This window comes from Hemiscyllium ocellatum, chromosome 32 (assembly GCF_020745735.1).
Source record: "Hemiscyllium ocellatum isolate sHemOce1 chromosome 32, sHemOce1.pat.X.cur, whole genome shotgun sequence".
Lineage (NCBI taxonomy): Eukaryota > Metazoa > Chordata > Chondrichthyes > Orectolobiformes > Hemiscylliidae > Hemiscyllium > Hemiscyllium ocellatum.
In genome coordinates this window covers 8,184,512-8,210,137 of record NC_083432.1, presented here as the reverse complement: position 1 = coordinate 8,210,137, position 25,626 = coordinate 8,184,512, and the positions used below count along the sequence as shown (strand labels likewise).

At 43.0% G+C, this 25,626-nt stretch overlaps 1 protein-coding gene across 4 annotated transcripts in view; it reads left to right on the top strand.

The window, feature by feature from the left end:
- Positions 1-25,626, top strand: part of kansl1b (KAT8 regulatory NSL complex subunit 1b) — a 300,606-nt gene that overhangs the window by 229,647 nt on the left and 45,333 nt on the right. For all 4 annotated transcript variants that reach the window (XM_060848550.1, XM_060848551.1, XM_060848552.1 and 1 more), the window contains 2 exons: positions 14,123-14,288; positions 24,898-25,080. In XM_060848550.1, coding sequence (XP_060704533.1) covers positions 14,123-14,288; positions 24,898-25,080 — 349 coding nt within the window. The remainder of the gene's footprint in view (positions 1-14,122; positions 14,289-24,897; positions 25,081-25,626) is intronic.

Sequence of the window (25,626 nt, the reverse complement as noted above, 5' to 3'; positions counted from 1 at the left end):
TGGTAACATTGTAATCATATCTCTTTTGTAGGAGTAAAATAAAGCAACTTGATGTGCTGTCAAGTCATCTATCTTTTTACAAGTGCATGTATTCAAAAAAAAGAGCCTTAAGCTTTGACTTGTAGCATGATTACTTTCTCTTGTTTTAATTCCTGCTGTAATCTTCTCTGCAAATTTTCAACCCCTTCCTGTAATGCTTTGATTTTTGTAACACTGAGTTGCTGTGGCTGCATACATTTCTACATGCATTTTGTAGCCTGGATAGTGATAACAGAGACTCCAGTTTTCTGTCTCCCATGCCTGACCAGGAATGTCTCCTATGGTTACTCCTAGCATTAGTGTGTGTTGGAAAGATACATGAATATGCCTATCATGGCAATGAAGTCCTGGGCTAAAACTTCAACTCGGAGCTTCGAGCTTAGCTGCAGTCTTGTATCACAAAACTTCCACATTTTCTGGTGGATTGTTCAGGTTAGGATATGAGGATTGACTTGGAGATGAGAGAAGCTAAAATTACTTCTGGAGCAGATGGTTCAGGAGAGATTGAAGGAGTGTTGAAAAGAGAGATTTTGATGGAATAAATAAGGAGAAACTGCAAGAGGATTAGTACCCAAAGAGGGGAACACTCCAAATATTTGGCAAAAGAATTAGCAAGGAGATTATGACTATTTTCGAAATGGGATAAGACTTCAGAAATCTGACAGTGATTTTTTTTCCATAAATTCCTTTATGGGATTAGGGTATTGTTGGTTAGGCAAGCATTTATTGCCCATATCTAATTAGAGGGCAGTTAAGAGTCAACCAACTTGGACGTCCCAGTTTGGGATTCTCTTATGGTTAACATTCTGGTTCATTTGGCAACTAGGAAGGCAAATGCAATGTTAGCATTCATTTCAAGAGGGCTATAATATGAAAGCAGAAATGTACTACTGAGGCTGTATAAAGATCTGGTCAGATTGCATTTAAAATGTTGAAAGCACTTTCAGGTCCTATATCTATGGAAGGATATCCTGGCATTAGAGGGGGTCGAGAGGAAGTTTACAAGAATGATCCCAAGGATAGAGAGTTTGTCATCTGGAGAGGGGTTGAGGAGTCTGGGTGTGTCCTCAGAAGGGTGAGGGGGGATCTCATTGTAACTTAGGGAAGGCAGAGAGGCGTAGATATAGTGGTCACAGAGACATTTCTCATATTATAAAATTGTAGAATCCTGACAGTGTAGAAGCAGATCATTCGGCTCATTGAGTCCACACCAACCTTCCAAAGCACATGTCACTCAGACCCACCTCCTTATTCTGTCCCTGTAATCCTGCATTTCCATAGCAAACCCACCTAGCCTGCACATCCCTGACCAATTTACCTAAGCTGCACACCTTTGGATTGTGGGAGCACCCAGAGGAAACCCACACAGACATGTCGAACACGTGCAAACTCTGCACAAACAGTTCCCCAAAGCTTGAATTGAACCCAGGTCCCTGGCACTATGAGGCAGCAGTGCTAACCGCTGAGCCCCATTGCTGCCCAGAAGTTGTAGGAGAGACGAGAACCCAAGGGCACAGCTTTGAAGTGAGGGGATGATCCTTTAGAACTGAAATGAGCAGGAATTTCTTCAGCCAATTTCTTGAGCCTGTGGAACCCATTGCCACAGAAGGCTGTGGAGGCTAAATCATTGATTGTACTTAATCAGAGACAGGTTCTTGGATTAGTAAGGGGGTCAAGGGTTACTGCGAGAGGTTAAGAGAATGGGATTGAGAAACCAATCAGCCTGATTGAGTCTGCTCCAGTATTCAATGGGCCAAATGGCCTAATTTGGTTTTGTATCTTATGGTCTATGCTCTTCTGGCCTTAGACTGTGAGATGGGGAAACGCAGGAAGGGAGTTCATGTTGACTGGGGATGTTCAGAGCTAGCAGCCACAGTCTGAGCATCCGGGTAGGTCAGTTGGGACTGAGATCAGGAGAACTGTTTACACTGAGAGAATGGTGAGCCTGTGGAATTCTGAAGCTAAACATCAAGATAGAGTGGGATATAGATTTTGGGCTAAAGGGATCAAATGGTAGGTGGGATAAAGTAGGAACAGATAGTGAGTTGGTTGATCAACCATGATCTTATTGAATGGCAGAGAAAGCTCTAAATGCCGAATGGCTGCCTCGTAGTCTTTATTTTCTGTGTTGTTAAATCTTTTGAACTGTCTTGAGTTTTGTCTTCTTCATTTGTCTGTCTGTGTTTGGGGATTGGAAGGGGTCTGTTCAAGTTAGACAAATTAGAAATCTTTCTTTTACCGTTTTTGTTAAAGTTGTGTTACAAATTAACAGATTCATTTTTCTTGCACTGTCATTGAAGATTTTTTTTTGTCCCGGTAGCAGTCAGATAAATTGTGTTTTTGTGATCTCATTGTGGGATTTTTGTATATTTGCACATTTGTGATGACTTGTGAAACAGTGAGGTACAATTATTGGTGCACTCTTGCCAGTTAAGTCTTGACAAATGTTCGAGTTTTCTGCTACATTTCGAACGAGGACACCTTAATTTTGGATGCGGAGTTAGTCTAAGCTTAAAGCACGGATACCAGGTTTCTCAGACTAAAATAAAGTAGTATTAGAATCCACTGAACTTTTAATAGAGAGCCTAAAAAATGTGCAAGAGTTATCAAGAGGCAAGCTGATAAAATTGGCAGGCGAAAGTGAGGGCTGGAGATCAAAGTTGAGAGTGTGGTGCTGGAAGAACATAGCCGGTCAGGCAGCATCCGAGGAGCAAGAGAATTGATACTTCAGCCATAAGCCCTTCACCAGGAAATATCAGGATAGAATTGGCACATAAAATTAGAAGTGGAATTGCCAGTCAGAGCTAAGATAATTGAAGGCTGTACATGCTATCGTAAGGACAGACTGGCAGAAGGGGTGGGGTGGCCCTGTTGCTAAGGAATGATATTCAGTCCCTTGTGCAGGGGGACCTAGAATCAGGTGATGTAGAGTCATTATGGATAAAGCTGAGAAATTCGAAGGGTAGAAAGATCCTAATGGGAGTTATCTACAGACTCCCAAACAGTAGCCTGGATGTAGTTTGTAAGTTGAATAAGGAGCTGAAATTGGCCTGTCGCAAAGATATTACTACAGTTGTTACGGGGGATTTCAACATGTAGGTAGACTAGGAGAATCAGGATGGTACTGGACCCCAAGAAAGGGAGTTTGTGGAGTGCCTCTGAAATGGATTCTTCGAACAGCTTGTGCTGGAGCCTACCAGGAATAAAGCAATTCTGGATTTGGTGTTGTGCAACAAACCAGATTTGATCAGGGACCTCGAAGTAAAGGAGCCATTAGGAGGTAGTGACCAGAATACAATAAGGTTTAATCTGCAGTTTGAAAGGGAGAGGGTAGAATTGGAAGTTACAATATTTCAGTTGAATAAGGGGAACTGTGGAGCTATGAGGGAGGAGCTGGCCAAAGTTCAATGGTGCAATACCCTAGCAGGAATGGTAGTGGAACAACAATGGAGGTATTCCTGGGTATAATGCAGAAGATGCAGGATCAGTTCATTCCCAAAAGGAAAGAAGATCCTAAGGGATGGCCGTGGCTTTGGAGGGTAGTTAAGGACCATATAAAGACAAAAGAGGAAAAGTATAATACAGCAAAGATGAGTGGGAAATCGGAAGACTGGGAAGCTTTTTAAGAACAACAGAGGATAACTAAAAAGGAAATACACAAAGGAAAAGTAAGGCACAAAGGTAAACTGGCCAAAAATATAAAGGAGGATAGTAAAGGCTTTTTTAGGTATGTGAAAAGAAAAAAAATGGTTAAGTCTAAAATTGGCCCTTGAAGACAGAAGCGGGTGAATTTATTACGGGGAACAAAAAAATGTCAGAAGAGTTGAATTGGTACTTCAGATCTGCCTTCACTGGGGAAGACACGAGCAATCTCCCACATGTAGTAGTGGCTGAAGGACCTGAACTGAAGGGAATTTATATTTGGCAGGAAATGGTGTTGGAGAGACTGTTGGGTCTGAAGGCTGATAAGTCCTTGGGACCTGATGGTCTGCATCCCAGGGTACTAAAGGAGGTGGCTCTAGAAATCATGGATGTATTGGTGATCATTTTCCAATGTTCTATAGATTCGGGATCATTTCCTGCGGATTGGAGGGTGACTTATGTTGTCCCACTTTTTAAGAAAGGGAGAGAGAAAACAGAGAATTATAGACCAGTTAGTCTGACCTCAGTGATGGGAAAATTGTTAGAGTCAATTATAAAGGACGAAATTACGTCACATCTGGATAGCAGTAACAGGATAGGTCAGAGTCAGCATGGATTTATGAAGGGAACATCATGCTTGACTAATCTTCTGGAATTTTTTGAGGATTTAATGTGAAGTTGGATAAGGGAGATCCAGTGGATGTAGTAGACCTGGACTTTCAGAAAGCCTTTGATAAAGTCCCACCTAGTAGGTTAGTGGGCAAAATTAGGGCACGTGGTATTAGGGGCAAAATACTGACATGGATTGAAAATTGGTTGGCTGACAAGAAATAAAAAGAGGTGTGCCGCAGGAATCAGTGCTAGGACCGCAGCTTTTTATGATGCACATTAATGATATAGATGAAGGTATTAAAAGTCATATTAGCAAATTTGCTGATGACCCAAAGCTGGGTGGCAGGGTGACGTGAGGAGGATATTAGGAGAATACAGGGTGACCTGGACAGGCTAGGTGAGTGGACGGATGCATGGCAGATGCAGTTTAATGTGGATAAATGTGTGGTTATCCACTTTGGCAAGAACAGGAAGGCAGATTACTACCTAAATGGAGTCAAGTTAGGTAAAGGGACAGTACAACGAGATCTAGGTGTTCTTGTACATCAGTCAATGAAAGCAAGCATGCAGGTACAGCTGGCAGTGAAGAAAGCTAATAGCATGCTGGCCTTCATAACAAGAGGAATTGAGTATAGAAGCAAAGAGGTTCTTCTGCAGCTGTCCAGGGCCCTGGTGAGACCGCACCTGGAATATTGTGCGCAGTTTTGGTCTTCAAATTTGAGGAAAGACATTCTGGCTATTGAGGGAGTGCAACATAGGTTCATGAGGTCAATTCCCGGAATGGCGAGACTATCTTACGCTAAAAGATTGGAGCAACTGGGCTTGTATACGCTTGGGTTTAGAAGGCTGAGAGGGGATCTAATTGAGAAGTATAAGATTATTAAAGGATTGGACACTCTGGAGGTGGGAAGCATGTTTCCGCTGATGGGTGAGTCCCGAACCAGATGATACCGTTTAAAAATAAGGGGTAGGCCACTTAGAACAGAGTTGAGGAGAAACTACTTCACCCAGAGAGTGGTGAGTGTATGGAATGCTCTGCCCCAGAAGGCAGTGGAGGCCAAGTCTCTGGATACTTTCAAGAAAGAGTTGGATCGAGCTCTTAAGGATAGTGAAATCAAGGGTTCTGGGGATAAGGCAGGAACCAGATACTGATTGAGGATGATCAGCCATGATCATAATGAGTGGTGGTGCTGGTTCGGAAGAGCAGAATAGCCTACTCCTGTACCTATTGTCTATTGAAACATTAACTCAGAATTTGGATTTGGAATAAATACAAGAGAGACCAATTATTCCAAGTAGTGAACAAAGTTATAGTCCAACAGGTTTATTTGGAAGTACTAGCTTTCAGAACGCTGCTCCTTCAGATAGCTGTGGAGCAGGGTCATAAGACGCACAACTTATAGCAAAAGGTGACCGTGTCATGCAACTGAAACAATGTATTTAACAAACCAAGACGCCTGTTAAGTCTTTCATCTTTTAGAGTGAGTTGGAGGTTTTGGTTTTTTAATCCTTAAATTCTATCCTGCCCTGCTCAAAACCATGCTGCCTATCACTGATAAGCCCACTGAGAGACGCACTGAAGATGTCACCTAGAAAGGGGACTAAACGTTTGCAAGAAAAACTCCCAGCTCGGCGAACAGAACCACAACAACGAGCACCCGAGCTACAAATCTTCTCACAAACTTTGAACTGATAAGCCCGTTTTCTTCCAACTGAAAATAGATCCTATCCCTCAGTATCTTTTCCAGCAGTTTCCCTACCACTGATGTCAGGCTCACCGGTCTATAATTATTTGGATTATCCTACTTTTCTTAAACTAAGGACAACATTAGCAATTCTCCAGTCCTCCAAGACCTCACCCATGTTCAAGGATGCTGCAAAGATATCTGTTAAGGCTCCAGCTATTTCCTGTTTCACTTCCCTCAGTAACCTGGGATAGATCCCATCCAGACCTGGGGACTTCTGTACCTTAATGCTTTTTAGAATACCCAACATTCTTCCCTCTTTTGCCAACTTGACCTGCACATGTCATAAACATGGACTTCAGTAAGGTGTTTGATTAGCTTCCCCACAGTAGGCTGATGGAGAAAGTGAAGTTGCATGGGATCCCCGGTGTCCTAGCTGGATGGATAGAGAACTGGCTGAGCAACAGGAGACAGACAACAGTAGTGGAAGGGAGTTTATCAAAATGGAGAGCTGTGACCAGCGGTGTTCCACATGGATCTGTGCTAGGACCACTGTTTTTGATAGAACAGTACAGCACAGAACAGGCTCTTCAGCCCACGGTATTGTGCCGACCATTAATCCTCATGTAAGTTAAACCTAATGTACGAACCCTCAAATTTCTGTGATCATATGCATGTCCAGCAGTCTCTTAAATATTCCCAATGACCTCGCTGCCACAACTGCTGCTGGCAACGCATTCCATGCTCTCTCAACTCTCTGCATAAAGAACCCACCTCTGACACCCCCTCTATACTTTCCACCAAACAGCTTAAAACTATGACCCCTCGTGTTAACAATTTCTGCCCTAGGAAAAAGTCTCTGGCTATCAATTGTATCCATGCCTCTCATTATCTTGTACACCCCAATTAAGTCCCCTCTCTTCCTTTTTTTCCAATGATAAAAGTCCAAGCTCAGTCAACCTCTCTTCGTAAGATAAGCCCTCCATTCCAGGCAGCATCCTGGTAAGCCTACTCTGACCCCTCTCCAAAGCATCCACATCTTACCTATAATAGGGCGACCAGAACTGGACACAGTATTCCAAGTGCGGCCTAACCAAAGTTCTATAGAGCTGCAACAAGATCTCACTGCTCTTAAACTCAGTCTCCCTGTTAATGAAAGCCAAAACACCATATGCTTTCTTAACAACCCTGTCCATTTGTGTGGCAATTTTAAGGGATCTATGTATCTGCACACCAAGATCCCTCTGTTCCTCCACACTGCCAAGAATCCTGTCTTTAATCCTGTACTCAACTTTCAAGATCGACCTTCCAAAATGCATCACTTCGCATTTATCCAGGTTGAACTCCACCTACCACCTCTCAGCCCATCTCTGCATCCTGTCAATGTCACGCTGCAGCCTACAGTAGCCCTCTATACTGTCAACGACACCTCCAACCTTTGTGTCATCTGCAAGCTTGCAACCCATGATATACATGAATGATCTGGAGAAAGATATAGGTTGTCTGATGAGTAAGTTTGCAGATGACACTAAGACTGGTGGAGTAGCAGACAGTGAAGGGAACTGTCGGAGAATACAGCAGAATATAGATAATTAGAGAGTTCGGCAGAGAAATAGCAAGTGGAGTTCAATCTGGGCAAACGCGGAGTGATGCATTTTGGAAGATCCAGAGTGAACTGTACAGTAAATGGAAAGCCCTGGAGAAAATTGATGTACAGAGAGATCTGGGTGTTCAGGTCCATTGTTCCCTGAAGGTGGCAACGCAGGTTAATAGAGTGGTCAAGAAGGCGTATTTTCTTTCATGCTTTTGGCGTATTGAGTACAAGAGTTGGCAGGTCATGTTACAGTTGTATTGGACTTTGGTTTGGCCTCATTTGAAATACTGTGTACAGTTCTGGTCACCACATTACCAGAAGGATGTGGCTGCTTTGAAGCAGGTGCAGAGGAGGTTCATCAGGATGTTGTCTGGTATGGAGGGTGCTAGCTTTGAAGAGAGGTTGAGTAGATTAGTATTATTCTCATCAGAAAGGTGGATGTTAAGGGGATCCTGACTGAGGTCTGTAAAATCATGAGAGGGATAACAAGAAGCTTTTTCCCCAGAGTGGGGAACTCAATTACTAAGGGTTACAAGTTCAAAGTGAGAGGGAAAAGGTTTCAGGGAGATATGCGTGGAAAGTTCTTTACGCAGAGAGTGGTGAGTACCTGGAATGCATTGCCAGTGGAGATGGTAGAGGCAGACACGATAGCTTCTTTTAAGATGTACCTAGACAAATACATGAATGGGCAGGCAACAGAGGGATAAGGATTCTTGGAACATAAGTGACAAGTTTAAATAGAGGATCTGGATCGGCAGAGGCTTGCAGGCGGAAGGGCCTGTTCCTGTGCTGTAATTGGCTTTGTTTTGTTAAATCCCAGAACTACTTTGTGACATTCTCGAGATAACTTAAGGTTTTATTTTTTTAAAAAGTGACAGCTCAGCTCAGACAAAGGTGTGAGGTTAGAGTCTGTTTCTATCCTAATCTTTTTTTGAGTCAGATTCTGGTTCTGTTTCCAAACTGGGAATTTCTAAAATGTTACATGGATTGACTGTATGTTGTATGCTTTTTGAGCAAAATAGAATGTGTCTGCAAATGCACATTCACCCCATAGATTTATGTCTGTGTGCATACATGAGAGAGAGCGCGAGTGTGTGAGCAAGTGCATGGAGTGCACATGAGAGAGTGTGTGTTTGCATGAGTGTGGCGGAGTATAAGCCTGACAGGGTGGGAGTGTGTGGGAGGTCTGTGTGTATGCGAGAGGGTCTGCGTGAGTGTGCAAGAGTGTATGGGATAGTGGGGTCACCTGTAGTGTGACATGAACCCAAGGTCCTGGTTGAGGCTATCCTCATGGGTACCGAACTTGGCTATCAGCTTCTGCTCAACCACTCTGTATTGTTGCTTTCCCAAAGTCCACTTTTGAAGATGGTCGCCCGCAGATCTGAGGCCAAATATCCTTGACCGCTGAAGGGCCTCCCGACTGGGAGGGAACACCTTGGGTTCATGTCTCACTATAGGTGACCCCACTGCACTATACGTTCTCTCACACATGCACACTCCACACATGCACACTCTTACGTACTCACACTCACGCAGATGCTCTCTCTCTTACACACACAAGTACACCTCATCCCCATACTCTCACTCATGCACACATCTTCTCACAGGTTTATACCCTGTCACACTGATACGCACAGTCTACCATACACATGCAAAACGCACTCTAATGCGCATTCACACTTTCACATGTGTTTTCTCTCTCTCTCTTTCATACATGAATTGACTACCTGCAGATTGTAACATTTTGTAAGAGTCATAGAAATTTGTGAGAAGATTTGTAGCTCGGGTGCTCGTTGTTGTGGTTCTGTTCGCCAAGCTGGGAGTTTTTGTTGCAAACGTAATGGCACTGTTCACCTCTATTGACAAAACCCTAGCCAGAGGAACAATATCCAATCTGCTGGACATACATAACAGACAATAGGACATTGAACCTATTAACAAAGACGGCATACTTAAACTACTGGACCTGTGTCTCACAACACACTTCACATTCAACAACCAGATATATGAACAAATCAACGGAACACCCATGGGCTCACCAATCTCCGGACTCATAGCAGAAGCAGTAATGCAAAGGGTAGAAAAAACAGTTTTAAGGCAAATACAACCCAAACTCTGGGTCAGATATGTGGACGACACCTTTGTAATCATTAAAAACACAGAAATAGAGAACACACACTGGATCATCAACGCCACACTCGCAGGAATCCGATTCACGAGAGAGGAAGAAAAGGACAACCAGCTCCCATTCCTAGACGTGATGATACAGAGAACACCGAATGGAGAATTCACCACAAAGGTATACAGAAAAGCCACACACACAGACCAAGTCCTGAACTATGAAAGCAACCATCCCAAAACACACAAACGAAGTTGCATCAGGACATTATTCAAAAGGGCCACAACACACTGCAGCACACCAGAACAGCAAAAAGAGGAAGAAGAACACCCATACAAGGTGTTCACCAAAAACGGATAACCGCACAATTTCATCAACAGATGCCTAAGGGAAAGACAACGAAATGAGGACATGCCACAACCCAAAGGACTGGCCATACTCCCATACATCAGGAGCATTTCTGAACTGACAGCCAGACTGCTGCGACCACTAGGACTCATAACAGCACACAAACCAACAGCCACACTCAGACAACAACTCACCAGGACAAAGGACCCGATACCCAGCATGAGCAAAACCAATGTAATGTACAAAATCCCATGCAAGGACTGCACAAAACACTACATAGGACAAACAGGAAGACAGCTACCAACCCGCATCCATGAACACCAACTAGCCACAAAACGACACAACCAGCTATCCTTAGTAGCCATACACTCGGATGACAAACAACATGAATTTGATTGGGACAACGCCACTATTATAGGGCAAGCCAAACAGAGAACAGCCAGGGAATTCCTAGAGGCATGGCACTCATCCACAAATTCTATCAACAGACACATTGACCTAGACCCTCTATACCAGCCGCTACAGCGGACAGCAACTGACAACCGGAAGCGGCAGATTCAAACCACTATAAATGCCGGAGGAATCAGCGCAGAAGCGCTTCACAGGAGGCTCCCAAGCACTGAGGATGTCACCTAGAAAGGGGATGAAACGTTTGCAACAAAAGCCCCCAGCTCGGCGAACAGAACCACAACAACAGTCATAGAAATGTACAGCATGGAAACAGAGTCTTCAATCCAACTTGTGCATGCTGACCACATATCCTTACCTAATCTAGTCCCATTTGCTAGCATTTGGCCCATATCCCTCTAAATCTTTCCTATTCATATACCCATCCAGATGCCTTTTAAATTTTACAATTGTACCAGCCTCCTCTGGGAGCTCATTCCATACATGTACCACCCTCTGCGTGAAAGCGTTGTCCCTTAGGTCCGTTTTAAATCGTTCCCCTCTCACCCTAAACGTATTCCCAAGAGTTCTGGACTCCCTCACCTCAGGGAAAAGACCTTGTATGTTTATCTTATCCATGCCCCTCATGATTTTATAAACCTCTTTAAGGTCACCCCTCAGCCTCGACGCTCCAGGGAAAACAGCCCCAGCCTATTTTGTTGAAAACGTGTTGCTGGTTAAAGCACAGCAGGTCAGGCAGCATCCAAGGAATAGGAAATTCGATGTTTCGGGCACAAGCCCTTCATCAGGAATGAGGCCTGTTTAGCCCCTCCTTATAGTTCAAATCCTCCAACCCTGGCTATATTCTTGTAAATAGTTTGTGAAACCTTTAACAACACCAAATAGAACCAGTCCAACTCATGATTGGGATACAGATAGACTCTAACCTCACACCTTTAATGTATTATCTGAGCTGAGATCTCAACATTTTTCATAAAACCTTAAGTTATGTTGAGAATGTGACTTAAAAATAGTTCTGGGGTTTACATATTAGTGAACCAAAACTTGCAACCCATTCTAAAAGATGAAAGACTTAACAGCCATCTAGGTTTGTTCAATATATCATATCAGTTGTATGACACTGTGATCTTTTGTTGTACATTGTGTGTCTTATGATCCTGATCCATAGCTGCCTGATGAAGGAGCAACTCTGAAAGCTAGTGCTTCCAAATAAACCTCTTGGACTATCACCGAGTGTATGAATTTTAACTTTGTCCACCCCAGTCCAACACTGGTACCTCCACAGAATGTGATTATAGTTTAGCCATGGACTTATGTCCTTGTGGAGTTCTATAGTGTCCTCCTTTCTGTTTATAATGCGTCCAAGTTTTCTATGGTTCACAAACTTTGAAATTGTCCACATGAAATCTAAATCTAAAGCAAAGGTCCCAAAATCAACTTGTGTGGAACTCCATTGCAAACCTTGATTCAGCATGAAAGATATCCATTGATTGTTGCAACAGTATTTCCTATTACTCAGCCAATTTTATACCCACATTGCACTTGTCCCTTTTCATTCCTGCGGCGTGTAAGCTGTAATTTAATTCAAGTCTGATTGTGGCACTGTGTTGAATCCCTTCTTATGGTCCATGTGCATCACATTTACAACATTACCCTCATTGATACTTTCTGTTGGCTCTTCAGAAATCTCCATTGAGATTGTGAAACATGACTTTTTCTACATCAATCTACTTTTTTCCATTTGACTGATTCTGTCCAGGATAATTATTTCTTGAAGCTTCCCCACTGCTCAAGTTCAGCTGATTTTGTCTGTAATTTCACTGCTTCTCCTTCCAACCTTTTTTTTCAACAGAGGTATAATGTTTGCAGGCTTTCCCACGTTCAGAGAAGATTGAAAGCTTATTGTCAGCTCCCTTGAAAATTTATCTTCAATAGCCCTAGCTACATTTCATCAAAGCTTGGCATTCAAATTTAAGAACCCACACTTCTCATCAATGTTGAACTCTTTTAGTTTCAGAGCTAATTTCTTTGTTACTTTGGCCTGGGTAGTATTTATCGCCTCAGTAAAGACAAATGCCAAGTTTTTATTTAATGCATCAACCATACCCCATGATGCCACATGTAAATTGCCTTCTAGGTCACTAATCAACCTATTTTATCCTGAAGAAGGGCTTATGCCCGAAACGCGAATCTCCTGCTCCTTGGATGCTGCCTGACCTGCTGCGCTTTTCCAGCAACATATTTTTAAGCACTAATCAACCTTACTCATCCTATTACCCCCACTTTTGCTGTCTATATGACTGTAAAATACTCTGCATTTTCTTTATGCTAGCTGCCAGCCTTTTGTCATAATCCTTCTTTGCTTGCTTAGTATTGCTGTTTTACCCCTTCTCTGAACCTTCTGTCTCCCCTTAGTTCTCAGGTGTAATTTCTACCTGACACCTGTCAACTTCCTTTTTTTACTTTACCATAAATTTTATCCTTCTTTATCACCTGGGAAGCTCTGCATTTGTTTGTCCTTTCTTACCTCCATAAGGAAATGACTGTATGTGACCCATTTCTTTCTTAAAGGGAGCCAAATACGTGTTAGCCAAATATGATCTGCATGACTACAGAGGCTGTCGGGAGTGCACATGCTTTTCAGATCTTATCCAGTCAACTTCTTAGTTTACTCTGCCCAAGTCCCCTTGACATCAACACAATGGATAGTGTTCACTGCACACAAATGAAGCATTAAACTTTTCAGACCTTTATACAGTGGGGAAGGCTATATTTTTAAACAAGTCTTTGAATCAAATTGTTATTAGTATTCTTTGGAGGAGATTAAAAAGTGCAATGATTTGGCAGCGGCTGGGATATTTGGGGCTAGTCAAAAGGGAGGATCATAATATAAGATGACTTTACTAAAATAGTGAGAATCTTTCAGGAGCGAAAGGATAGTAAAAGGCTTTGAGATAGTGAAAGACAGTAAGGATTATTCCCTGTAGAGTTTTTTATGGGCATAGGATGTTCTAAAAGCCGTTTGAAATCCATGAAGTACATTTGAAGTTGGACTGTAACTGTTCTTTTTAAAATGAAGAAAAGTAATTTATTTCATGTGCAAAAAGAATTGTTTATTTTATCACACCAAAGGGTTTTTTGGACACATAAAGGTATTCATTTAAAAAAGTCTCTTTTCATGTGCCAAGTCAAGGTATCCTTCATTTCAAATATGAAGTCAAAACATTTATAGCAAATGTCAATGTTAAAATAAATTGTTTTCTTAACACAAGAAATAATTATTTTTTTTTTTAAAACCTCAAATAATGAGATACATCAGCGGGTCAGTATGGACTTGTTGGGCCCAAGGGCCTGTTTCCACACTGTAGGGAATCTAATCTAATCTGATTATGATGTAAGCAATAGAAGATTGTAAGTGGCTGCTGAAAATTTTGCAATGTTAATTTTCTTAATTCATTTTACACAAATCTCATCAGCATTGCATCATGTTGCATTGTTTTAATATTTTTCTTCTATATCTGTGGTAACTTGTTAAGAATATTTTTGGTTTGTGGTGACGCATACCAATAGTTTACTTGATATTGGGACACGTGAGAAAGTTTGTTCTGAACAGTGATAGTAACACGTGTAGGGAACCTTACGATCATTGATTGTTTTATCTGTGCCTCTTTGCAGATCCAGCGTCCTCTTGCAGTGCGATGTAACTGTGATGTCACAACTTCTTGCATCATGTGTGCATCCAAGAATTCAGAATCATTTGAGAATTGCTACGACATGCCTGTGTCAGAGCGGCTAGCGCTGTTAGATCCCTGCCTCCACCCGGTCCTTTCAGTTTCTGATGGTAAGTTCTGTAAAGACTATGACTTCATTACATTTTCAATGGCACAAAAACAAATTATTGGAAAAGCTCAGCAGGTCTGGCAGTATCTGTGAAGAGAAATCAGTGTTAACATTTTGGATCAGAACTGATGCTAGCTAGGAATATAATGCAGATGATAGGGTGAGGGAGAAGGGGGGTAAGGAGTAAATGGTCGATGGGGACAGAACCCAAAGAGAAAAAAGAACAGTTGTGCAGAGAAAGGATTGGATAACAATCTAGCTGGGAAGGTGATGAGCTCTTAATGGAGACTGTTAATGGCTGACAATGGGTTGTGTGTAATAGTGATCATGAGGCCTTAAGTGTGGGGGTGGGGACTGTGACTTGAGAGTTCAAGCCCTAAAGTCATTGAACTCGATAGATAACCCATAAGACATAGAAGCAGAAATTAGGCCATTCGACCCATCAAGTCTGCTCTGCCATTCTATTGTGGCTGATAGGTTTTTCAGGGTTTACTCCCTTCGTGACTCCCTCGTCAGGTGACCACTCCCTTCGTGACTCCCTCATCAGGTGACCACTTCCTTCGTGACTCCCTCGTCAGGTCGACCACTCCTTTCGTGACTCCCTCGTCAGGTCCACACCCCCCACCAACCCAACCTCCACTCCCGGCACCTTCCCCTGCAACCACAGGAAATGGAAAACTTGCGCCCACACCTCCTCCCTCACTTCCCTCCAAGGCCCCAAGGGATCCTTCCATATCCGCCACAAGTTCACCTGTACCTCCACACACATCATCTATTGCATCCGCTGCACCCGATGTGGCCTCCTCTATATTGGGGAGACGGGTCGCTTACTTGCAGAACGCTTCAGAGAACACCTCTGGGACGCCTGGACCAACCAACCCAACCACCCCGTGGCTCAACACTTTAACTCTCCCTCCCACTCCACCGAGGACATGCAGGTCTTTGGACTCCTCCACTGGCAGAACATAACAACAAGTGGGCGGCACGGTGGCACAGTGGTTGTGGGCGGCACGGTGGCACAGTGGTTGTGGGCGGCACGGTGGCACAGTGGTTAACACTGCTGCCTCACAGCGCCTGTAGACCCGGGTTCAATTCCCGACTCAGGCGACTGACTGTGTGGAGTTTGCACGTTCTCCCCGTGTCTGCGTGGGTTTCCTCCGGGTGCTCCGGTTTCCTCCCACAGTCCAAAGATGTGCGGCTCAGGTGAATTGGCCATGCTAAATTGCCCGTAGTGTTAGGTAAGGGGTAAATGTAGGGGTATGGGTGGGTTGCGCTTCGGCGGGTCGGTGTGGACTTGTTGGGCCGGAGGGCCTGTTTCCACACTGTAAGTCTAAGTCTAATCAAAACACGACGGCTGGAGGAGGAGCGCCTCATCTTCCGCCTGGGAACCCTCCAACCACAAGGAATGAACTCAGATTTCTCCAGTTTCCTCATTTCTCCTCCCCCCACCTTGTCTCAGTCGGTTCCCTCAACTCAGCACCGCCGTCCTAACCTGCAATCTTCTTCCTGACCTCTCCGCCCCCACCCCACTCCGGCCTATCACCCTCACCATGACCTCCTTCCACCTATCACATCTCCATCGCCCCTCCCCCAAGTCCCTCCTCCCTACCTTTTATCTTAGCCTGCCTGGCACACTCTCCTCATTCCTGATGAAGGCTTATGAAACGTCGAATTTCCTATTCCTTGGATGCTGCCTAACCTGCTGTGCTTTAACCAGCAACACATTTTCAGCTCTGATCTCCAGCATCTGCAGACCTCATATTTTACCTGATAGGTTTTTCAACCTCATTTTCCTGTTTTCTCCCTGTAACCTCTGATCCCCTTGATAATCAAGAAATTAGCTATCTCTGTTTTAAATATGCTCTGTAACCTAACCCCCACAGCCTTCTGTGGTATTGAATTCCACAGATTCACCACTCTCTGTCTAAAGAAATTGCTCCTTATTTCCTTCTAAAATGTTTTCCCTTAACTCGAATACTGTGCCCTTGGGCCCTTGTCTCTCCTGCCAATGGAAACATCTTCCCAACATTCACTCTATCCAGGCTGTTCAGTATTCTGTAAGTTTCAATCAGATCCTCCCTCATCCTTCTAACATCCAGCAAGTATTGTCCCAGAGTTCTCAAAAGATCCTCATATGTTAAGCCTTTCATTGACGGGATCATTCTCGTGAATCTCTTCTGAACCAGCTCCTGGGCCTATACATCATTCCTGAGGTATGAGGCCTACGATTGCTTACTATGCTCAAAATTTAGCCATTTAAAGTCTCAGAAGTACATCCCTGCCTTTATATTCTAGTCCTCTGAGTTAAATGACAGCATTGTATTTGCCTTCGAAACTACTGACTCAACCTGTAAGGTTACCTTTAGAGAAACCAGGACTACAACTCCCAAGTCCCTCTGCACTTCAGATTTCTGGACTTCCTCCCCATTTAGAAAACAGTCTATGCCTCTATTCTTCCTAACAAAGATTCCTGAAGGCTGCAGGATCCCCAAGTGGAAAATGAGGTTCATCCAGCTTATGGTCTGCTTTGCTGGAGCACTGCAGCAAGCCTGAAACAAAAATATTGGACAGGAAAACTCACTGCCATCACCGACATAAACTACAAGTTCCAGGTCATTACCACTCATTGCATTAAAAACTTCCTGCTGCTTTCCTGTCCTTTGAAAGCTGTGGCTGAAGGTTTCTCTCTCCTGTGCCACAGCAGAAACGTAATTATGTCTTAATCAACATTTCTGAAATAACTTTTATCATACAATAGACTTTTTCAGCATCATTCAAGTACGCCATCTGGTGACTGCACCGTGGAACTGCAAAGGAGGTCTATGTTCCTTCTCCACTGGGAGCAGAAAAGTAGGAAGTGGATTCAGCCGATTAGTTCCTTGAGCCTGCTGTCCTATTCAACAAGGTCATACCTAATCTTCCTACTTGATCCCAACATCCTCCCTTAACTATCACACATCACTTATTACCCAAAAGTCTTGTACTCTGTCTTAAATAAACAGAACCACTCAGTGTAAGCTTTTCCTACAGAATTTCAAATATTAACACTTCTTGAGTGATTAAATTTCTCCTTTACTCAGTCTTAAAAAAGCAACTTAATTTTCTGACACCAGTTTTCTAAATTCATCAGGAGAAAGTGAGGACTGCAGATACTGGGAATCAGAGCTGAAAAATATGTTGCTCAAAAAGCGCAGCAGGTCAGGCAGATTCAAAGGAGAAGGAGAATCAACGTTTCTGGCATAAGCCCTTCTTCAGGAATGATGAGGGTGTGCCAAGCAGGCTAAGATAAAAGGTAGGGAGGAGGGACTTGGGGGAGGGGCATTGGAAATGCGATAGGTGGAAGGAGGTTAAGGTGATGGTGATAGGCTGGAGAGGGGGTGGGAGCGGAGAGGTCGGGAAGAAGATTGCAGGTCGAGAAGTTGATGCTGAGTCTGAGGGTTGGGACTGAGAAAAGGTGGGGGGGGGGGAAATGAAGCTGGAGAAATCTGCATTCGTCTCTTGTGGTTGGAGGGTTCCGAGGCAGACCATGGCAACACGACGCCTGGAGGAAGAGCGACTCATCTTCCGCCTAGGAACCCTCCAACCACAAGGGATGAATGCAGATTTCTCCAGCTTTCTCATTTTCCCTCCTCCCACCCCCCCCCCCCCACCTTTTCTCAATCCCAAACCTCAGACTCAGCACCGCCTTCTCGACCTGCAATTTTCTTCCCGACCTCTCCGCACCCCCCCCCCTCCCAGGCCTATCACCCTCACCTTAACCTCCTTCCACCTACCGCATTCCCAACGCCCCTCCCCCAAGTCCCTCCTCCCTATCTTTTATCTCAACTTGCTTGGCGCACCCTCCTCATTCCTGAAGAAGGGCTTATGCCTGAAACATCGATTCTCCTTCTAAATTCATCAACCAAGAAAAACCTTTTACCTTCCCAGGCCCATTCAAGATTTTGTTGAATTTAGAGCAAGGAAGAAAACATGCCAGCCATCTGACAGGGATTTAGATACATTTTTGAAAGGAGTCTGAAGTTTGACGGAGTATGCCTTTAACAAGGATTTGTTGTCCTGTTCCTCCTTTAGATTTAGATTACTTACAGTGTGGAAACAGGCCCTTCAGCCCAACAAGTCCACACCGACCCGCACCCACCCAGACCCATTCCCCTACGTTTTGCCACTACAGGCAATTTAGCATGGCCAAATAACCTGACCTGCACATTTTTGGGTTGTGGGAGGAAACCAGAGTACCCGGAGGAAACCCACGCAGACATGGGGAGAATATGCAAACTCCACCCGTCTGAGGCGGTAATTGAACCCAGATCTCTGGCGCTGTGAAGCAGCAGTGCTAACCACTGTGCCGTCCATGAAGAGGGTTGTTGTCAACCTGGTGATTAGATGTCTGTTCATAACGCAGAGTTAAATACTTTGGTTTTTCTAACATTAGACCAAAACATCCATGTCAAACCTAGGGTTTGAATTATGCTTGCAGTTGTTGAAGTTGGGGTTTCTTGTGAAGCTACTAGATACAGCTCTCTGTCTCTGCTGCTTCAGAAAGCTTGAGTTATGTCTCTGCTGCTACATTCATTTTGTTAGCGATCCTTTTGCTGGACCGGAGATAGCAAGTGAGGGTAAGGTGTATTTATGGATGCTGCTACATTGGTACAGTAGTTAAATAGTATATTATTGTGTTAAGTGTTTTAATAGAGTTAAAATAATGCCAATTCTTTCTTGTTTGTATTTTACTGTGGTGTTAGAGTAAAGTATGTTTTGTTTAAAACCTAGTCGTTTGACCAATTGAATCACATCTGGAATGAGCGCCTTACACTTGCATTTAAATAAGGTAAACATTAGGGTCTAGGCTGTCTCCTTGATATGTTTTGAGGGAGTTTGATCTGGTGCATAACAAAAAAATTCTTTTAGATTTGCAAAGAGATCTTGACTTCACTGGCCCTTCACACTTCAGTATATCGGACACTTAGTAGCTTGGGCTTTTTTTTTATTTTTGTCATAATACTACTCATTTAAGAACACAAGAAATAATAGGTCATTAGACACTGGAACTTGATTTATCAGTGCAAAATATCATAGATTATCTTCATCTGTCAGCTCCATTTTTGCTCCCTTTCCATCAGTCTCCATCTTAAATACACAAAATGATGAAACATCTACAGCTGTGCAAGGTACAGGATTCCAAAGATTTACAATCCTCTTGAATCAAGAAATTTCTTTACATCTCAACTCTGAATTTTCATGCGCTTGTCCTGGGCCTATGATTTCTTATTCTGGCATCATGATGGATCATTCACCTGAAATATTAATTCTCTCTCTCTCTCTCTCTCTCTCTCTGCAAGTGCTGTTTAACCTGCTGAATGTTTCCAACTATTTTTTTGTCTTTATTTTCCATTTTTATCACTTGCTGATGCGCTTCTGACTCCTTGTTCTGTAGCCGTTCAAAATCTTAGATTTCATTTACATCATGTTTCATTCCTTGGAACATCAGAGTTTAGGACCATTGTATTTAATTTCATCCTTTCATCCCCATCCTCAATAAAGTAAGCCTCCATTGCAGTGTCTCGAAGACGCATATATTCTTCTCTACATACAGAGACCAGAACTGTACACATTACTTCTGGTTTGGTCTTTCGAAAGCTGCGTAAGTTTGCAGAACACTTCCTTACTTTTGTGATTCAAACTCTTTGCAATAAACATCAACATGTGATTTTCTATTCTAATTACTTGTGGTTGTGTATTAGTTTCCCATACCCCATGTACAAAGATACCCAGATATCTTTGAATACAAGAAATAATAGGTTTTCATCATTTATGGGTTTTTTTTGTTTGGGGGGGGGGCGGGGGGGAGGTGAGGTAGTGACGATGGTGAATGGCCTTGTGGTATTGTTGCTGGACGGGTAATTTAGAGACCAGTATAATGTTTCGTGGTTGTGATTTGAATCCCAGCACGTGGTAGAATTTGAATTCAATTAAAAAATGCTGGGGTCAGTGTCTCATGACTGCCATGGAAACGTTTTTGATTCTTGTAAAATCCCCATCCAGTTCATTCATCTCCTTTACAGAAAACAGTCATCATCCTTGCCTGGTTTAGTCTGCATGTGATTCCAGCAGCAATGTGGGTGACTCTTAACTGCCCTCTGAAATGGTCAGTGTCAACAGTTGCTGTTTCAACAGTTACAAAACCTAAGGAAATGTATAAAACTGATTAGACCACCTGACATCAAATAAGACACCCAATAACAACAGCAAACTCAGCTTATCTACCCTGTAAATTCCTCCTTACCACCATTTTGGGGCTGGTTCCAAAATTGGAAGAGCTGTCTCACAGCTTGGTCAAGTAACAACCTGATGTAATCATACTCTCAAATTATCACTTGCACACAATGTTCCAGTTGACAATATAACCACTCCTGGATAAAGCTCTGCCCACCAGCCAGACAGACTTGGCAAAAGTGGCTGCACAGTGGCACACAGTCCTTAGAGACTTAACATTGGAGCCCCCAACATTAACTGCAGACCCCGTGAAGTTTCATGGCATCAGCTGAATCATGGGCAAGGAAACCTCCAACTGATGACCAAATACCTACATCCTCAGCTCATGAATCCATATACCTTTTATGTTGATGCTATTTGGAGGCAACTCTGAAGTTGCGTGCAGAATTTACACTAGGTGTAGGACTTGGCGTCTATCATTGAGTGGCACGGCAGTATCACTACTGACCAAGCTTGTCCAATCTTAAAGGACATAGTTGCTGAATTGGGTCTACAGATGTCAACCACTTTACAAATACTCACTAAACAGCAATCATCTTTCCTGAAGTAGATTAAGAAACAAATCCTTGAGGATGAATAAGTTATAAAAGCTGAAAGAGCACTTCCGTTCCCCTCTTCATCCTAACTCCCTTATTCACTGAACTCCCAGCACTCTGTTCAAAGTTGAGCCAAGGTGTTTCTGTTTCAGCATCAAAAAATTGATGCTGGTCTCCTTAATTAGTTTAGCTGTTCTCAGATAGGGAGCTGTTGTATGACCCTATTTGAGCATTAAGAAATATGAACTTGAGTAAATTATAGTTAAATGTGAAATACCACTCAAATTAGGTTTTTAGCAAAAGATTAAGGCTTCCATTCCCTTTCTTCACCTGGTCATTATCAAGTTCTTATGGGAGTTCAATGTGCAAATTTGCTGCAATAATTACTTTATTACCACAGTGAGTTGCTGCAAAAGAAGCTCCATGGGCTGTATACTTTAAATTGCATTTTTCACCTAAACATGAAGTTGATTGGAAATAATTGAGTCTTCCTTTGATCTTTTAAGCATCCAATTGCCAAACTAGAAATGACTTCCTTCCTCCCCGTTTTCTGGACTTCAGTTAATTGTCTATCCATGTTGATGGACATAGAACATTACAGGACAGAACCTTCGGCCCTCGATGTTGCGCCGACCTGTGAAATCAGTCTGAAGCCCATCTCACCAATACTATTCCATTATCATCCTTATGTTTATCCAGTGGCTATTTAAATGCCCTTAAAGTTGGCGAGGCCACTCCACGCCCTTACTACTCTCTGAATAAAGAACCTATTCTGACATCTGTCCTTTCTCTGTCACTCCTCAATTTAAAGCTGTATCTCGTCCTGCTGGCTATCACCACCTGATCATCCTGTATGCCTCTATTAAGTCACCTCTCAAACTTCTCTCTAACGAAAATAGTCTCGAATCCCTCAGCCTTTACTCATAAGATCTTCCCTCCATACCAGGCAACATACTGGTAAATCTCCTGTGCACCCTTACCAATGCTTCCACATCCTTCTTATAATGAGGCAACTAGAACCGTACACAATACTCGAAGTGCGGCCGCACCAGAATTTTGTACAGCTGCAACATGACCCTATGGCTCCAAAACTCAATCCCTCGACACAGTAAAACCTAACATACCATTCACCTTCTTGACAACCCTGTCCACCTGTGTGACAACTTTCAAGGATCTATGCACATGGACGCTGAGATCTCTCTGGTCATCCACACTACCAATAATCTTACCATTAGTCCAGTACTCTGTATTCCTGTTACTCCTTCCAAAATAAAATCGCCTTACGCTTTTCCACATTAAACTCGATTTGCCATGTCTCAGTCCAGCTCTGCGGCTTATCTGTGTTCCTCTGTAACCTGCAACATCCTTCCGCATTATCCACAACTCCACCGACCTTCGTGTCATCTGCAAATTTACAAACCCATCCTCTACGCCCTCATCCAGGTCATTTATAAAAATGACAAACAGCAGTGGCCCCAAAACAGATCCTCGCGGTATCCACGAGTAACTGGACTCCAGGATGAACTTTTCCCATCAACTACAACCTTCTGTTTTACAGCTAGCCAACTTCCGAACCAAACCTAAATCACCCTCAATCTCATGCTTCTGTATTTTATGCAATAGCCTAACGTGTGGAACCTTATCAAATGCTTTACTGAAATCCATGTGCATCGCATCATTGGCTTTACCCTCATCCACCTGTTTGGTTACCTTCTCAACGAACTCAATAAGGTTTGTGAGGCACAGCCTATCCTTCACAAAACAGTGGTTGACTATCCCTAATCACATTATTCCTTTCTAGGTGATTACGATTCTTTCCCACACTTTTACTCACAACCGGCAAAAAGCTCATTGGTCTATAATTACCAGGGTTGTCTCTACTCCCCTTGAACAAGGGGACAACATTTGCTATCCTCCAGTCTTCTGGCATTATTTTTTAGACAAGGACTACATAAAGGTCAAAACCAAAGGCTCTGCAATCTCCTCCCTGGCTTCCCAGCGAATACTAGGATAAATCCCATCCAGCTCAGGGGACCTATCTATTTTCACATATAATACCTCCTCCTTATGAAGCTCAATCCCCTCTAACCTACTAGCCTGTATTTCAGTATTCTCTTTGACAACATTGTCTTTTTCCAGTGTGAATACTGATGAAAAATATTCATTTAGCGCCTCTTCAGACTCCACGCACAATTTCCCACTATTGTCCTTGCCTGGCCCTAATCTTACTGTAGTCATTCTTTTATTCCTAATATACCAAAAGAAAGCTTTAGGGTTTTCCTTGATCCTTTCTGCCCAAGACTTCTCATGTCCCCTCCGAACTCCTCATGGCTCTCTCTTTAGGTCTTTCCTGGCTAACTTGTATCTTTGAAGCACCCTAGCTGAGCCTTCGCGCCTCATCCTAACATAAGCCTCCTCCTTCCTCTGGACAAGAAATTCAACTTCTTTAGTAAGCCACAGTTCCCTCCCTCGACCACTTCCTCCCTGACAGGTGCATACATATCAATGACACGCAGTAGCTGTTCCTTGAACAAACTCCACATTTCAATTGTGCCCATCCCCAGCAGTTTCATTCCCCATCCTATGCATCCTAATCACCTCATATTCACCTTTCCCACTGCTATAACTCTTGCTTTGCGGAATGTACCTCTCCCTTTCCATCACCAAACTAAACATAACTGAACTGTGGTTACTATCACCAAAGTGCTCACCTACCTCCAAATCTAACACCTAGCCTCATATACTATCAGGAAACCCTCCTGCACGCATTGGACAACAATGAACCCATCTAAATTACTTGAACTGTAGCGTTTCCAGTCAATATTTGGAAAGTTAAAGGCCCCTGTAACAACTATCCTGTTATTTTCACTCCTATCCACAATCATCTTTGCAATCCTTTCATCTACATCTCTAGAAATGTTTGAAGGTTTATACAAAACTCCAACAGGGTGACACCTCCTTTCCTGTTTCTAACTTCAGCCCTTACTACTTCAGTAGACGGGTCCTCATCAAACGTTCTTTCTGTCACCGTACTACTGTCCTTGACTAAAAATGCCACACCTCCCCCTCTTTTACCACCTTCCCTGATCTTCCTGAAACATCTAAACCCCGGAACCTGCAACAACCATTCCAGTCCCTGCTCTATCCATGTCTCTGAAATTGCCACAACATCAAAGTCTCAGGTATCAACCCATGCTGCAAGCCCACCCACCTCATTCCGGATGCTGTTGGCATTGAAGTAGACAGACATAAAACCACCATTCTGTCTGCCGGTACACTCCTGTGACTTGAAATCTTATTCATGACCTCAGTACTCTCAACCTCCTGTACACTGGAGCTACAATTCAGGTTCCTATCCCTCTGCTGAATTACTTTAAACCCTCCCGAAGAGCATGAGCAAATTTCTTCCCCCTGGATATTGGTACCCTTATGGTTCAGGTATTGTAAACTGTTAATTCATGCTTTATTTTCAGCTAAGTTTTGAAGTATGTAAATTTTAGGTTATGTCCTGCATTTCTGGCACACTGTTTCAGTTGGTACTATTAAGCTTGAAGATCCTTTGTTGGATATCAAATTTTACATAGTCACAGTTCAATAAATTACTTTAGCTTTCCTAGTGGGGATATGACCCATACAGAAGACAGAGTATTTCCAATTTAATTGTAGCTGTTTCGAGGGAAATAGTAATTATCAGGTTATTCTTCACTCTATTGGACAGCATAACTTAATGGTGGAATTTGCAATAAATTGTTCATGGTGTGTATTGGAAGGTATAAATGTTGCCTTTGTTTCTTGCCTCAGACATTCCACTGAGCATGCACTTCCAACCTGTTCTGAAAGGTCATTGGCAAAATAAATCACTGGACAAGAACAAAACCTCCAAGAAACTCTCACTGAAGCATAAAGGCTTATTAACGGTCAACCTGCCAGATCCATCACGCAGAGCACGGCAAAAGCTGACCAACTCTATACTCAGTTCAGACAGTAAGTATCAGAGCCAGCATTGTCTATGTGCTTACTTGAGGCATTTCCTTTTTTGCTTGTGTGATGTGGGTCTCCCTGCCAAGGTCAGTATTTATTGTTCACCTCTATAAAATTGAATTCAGAGGATCAAGTCAATAACCTTGCAGTAATCTGGATTTAGACACCAGCTAAGGACAGCGAATTTCCTTTCCTACAAAAGACCTCAGAACTCTGGTCTTTGTGATATTCTACTGGTTTGTGACTGCCTTTAATAATGCTAGCTTTTATCATTCTGTTGATTTGCCTGAATTTCCTTTCCACGTTGGAATTTGTACTCGTATCTCTGCATTGCCAGTCCAAACACAAAACTACAATGCTATCGCCCCTATTTATTGATGTTTCATAATTGGAGCAAATGAACTTTATGGTCATTAACACTTCTCATTTAACATGAAATACAAAGAACTTCACTGCAGAGTTGATAAAACTGTTCAAAATACTGAGTCTATACAGAGTAGATAAAGACAATTGTTTCCAGCTCATAAATAGATTGAGTACCAGAGGGCT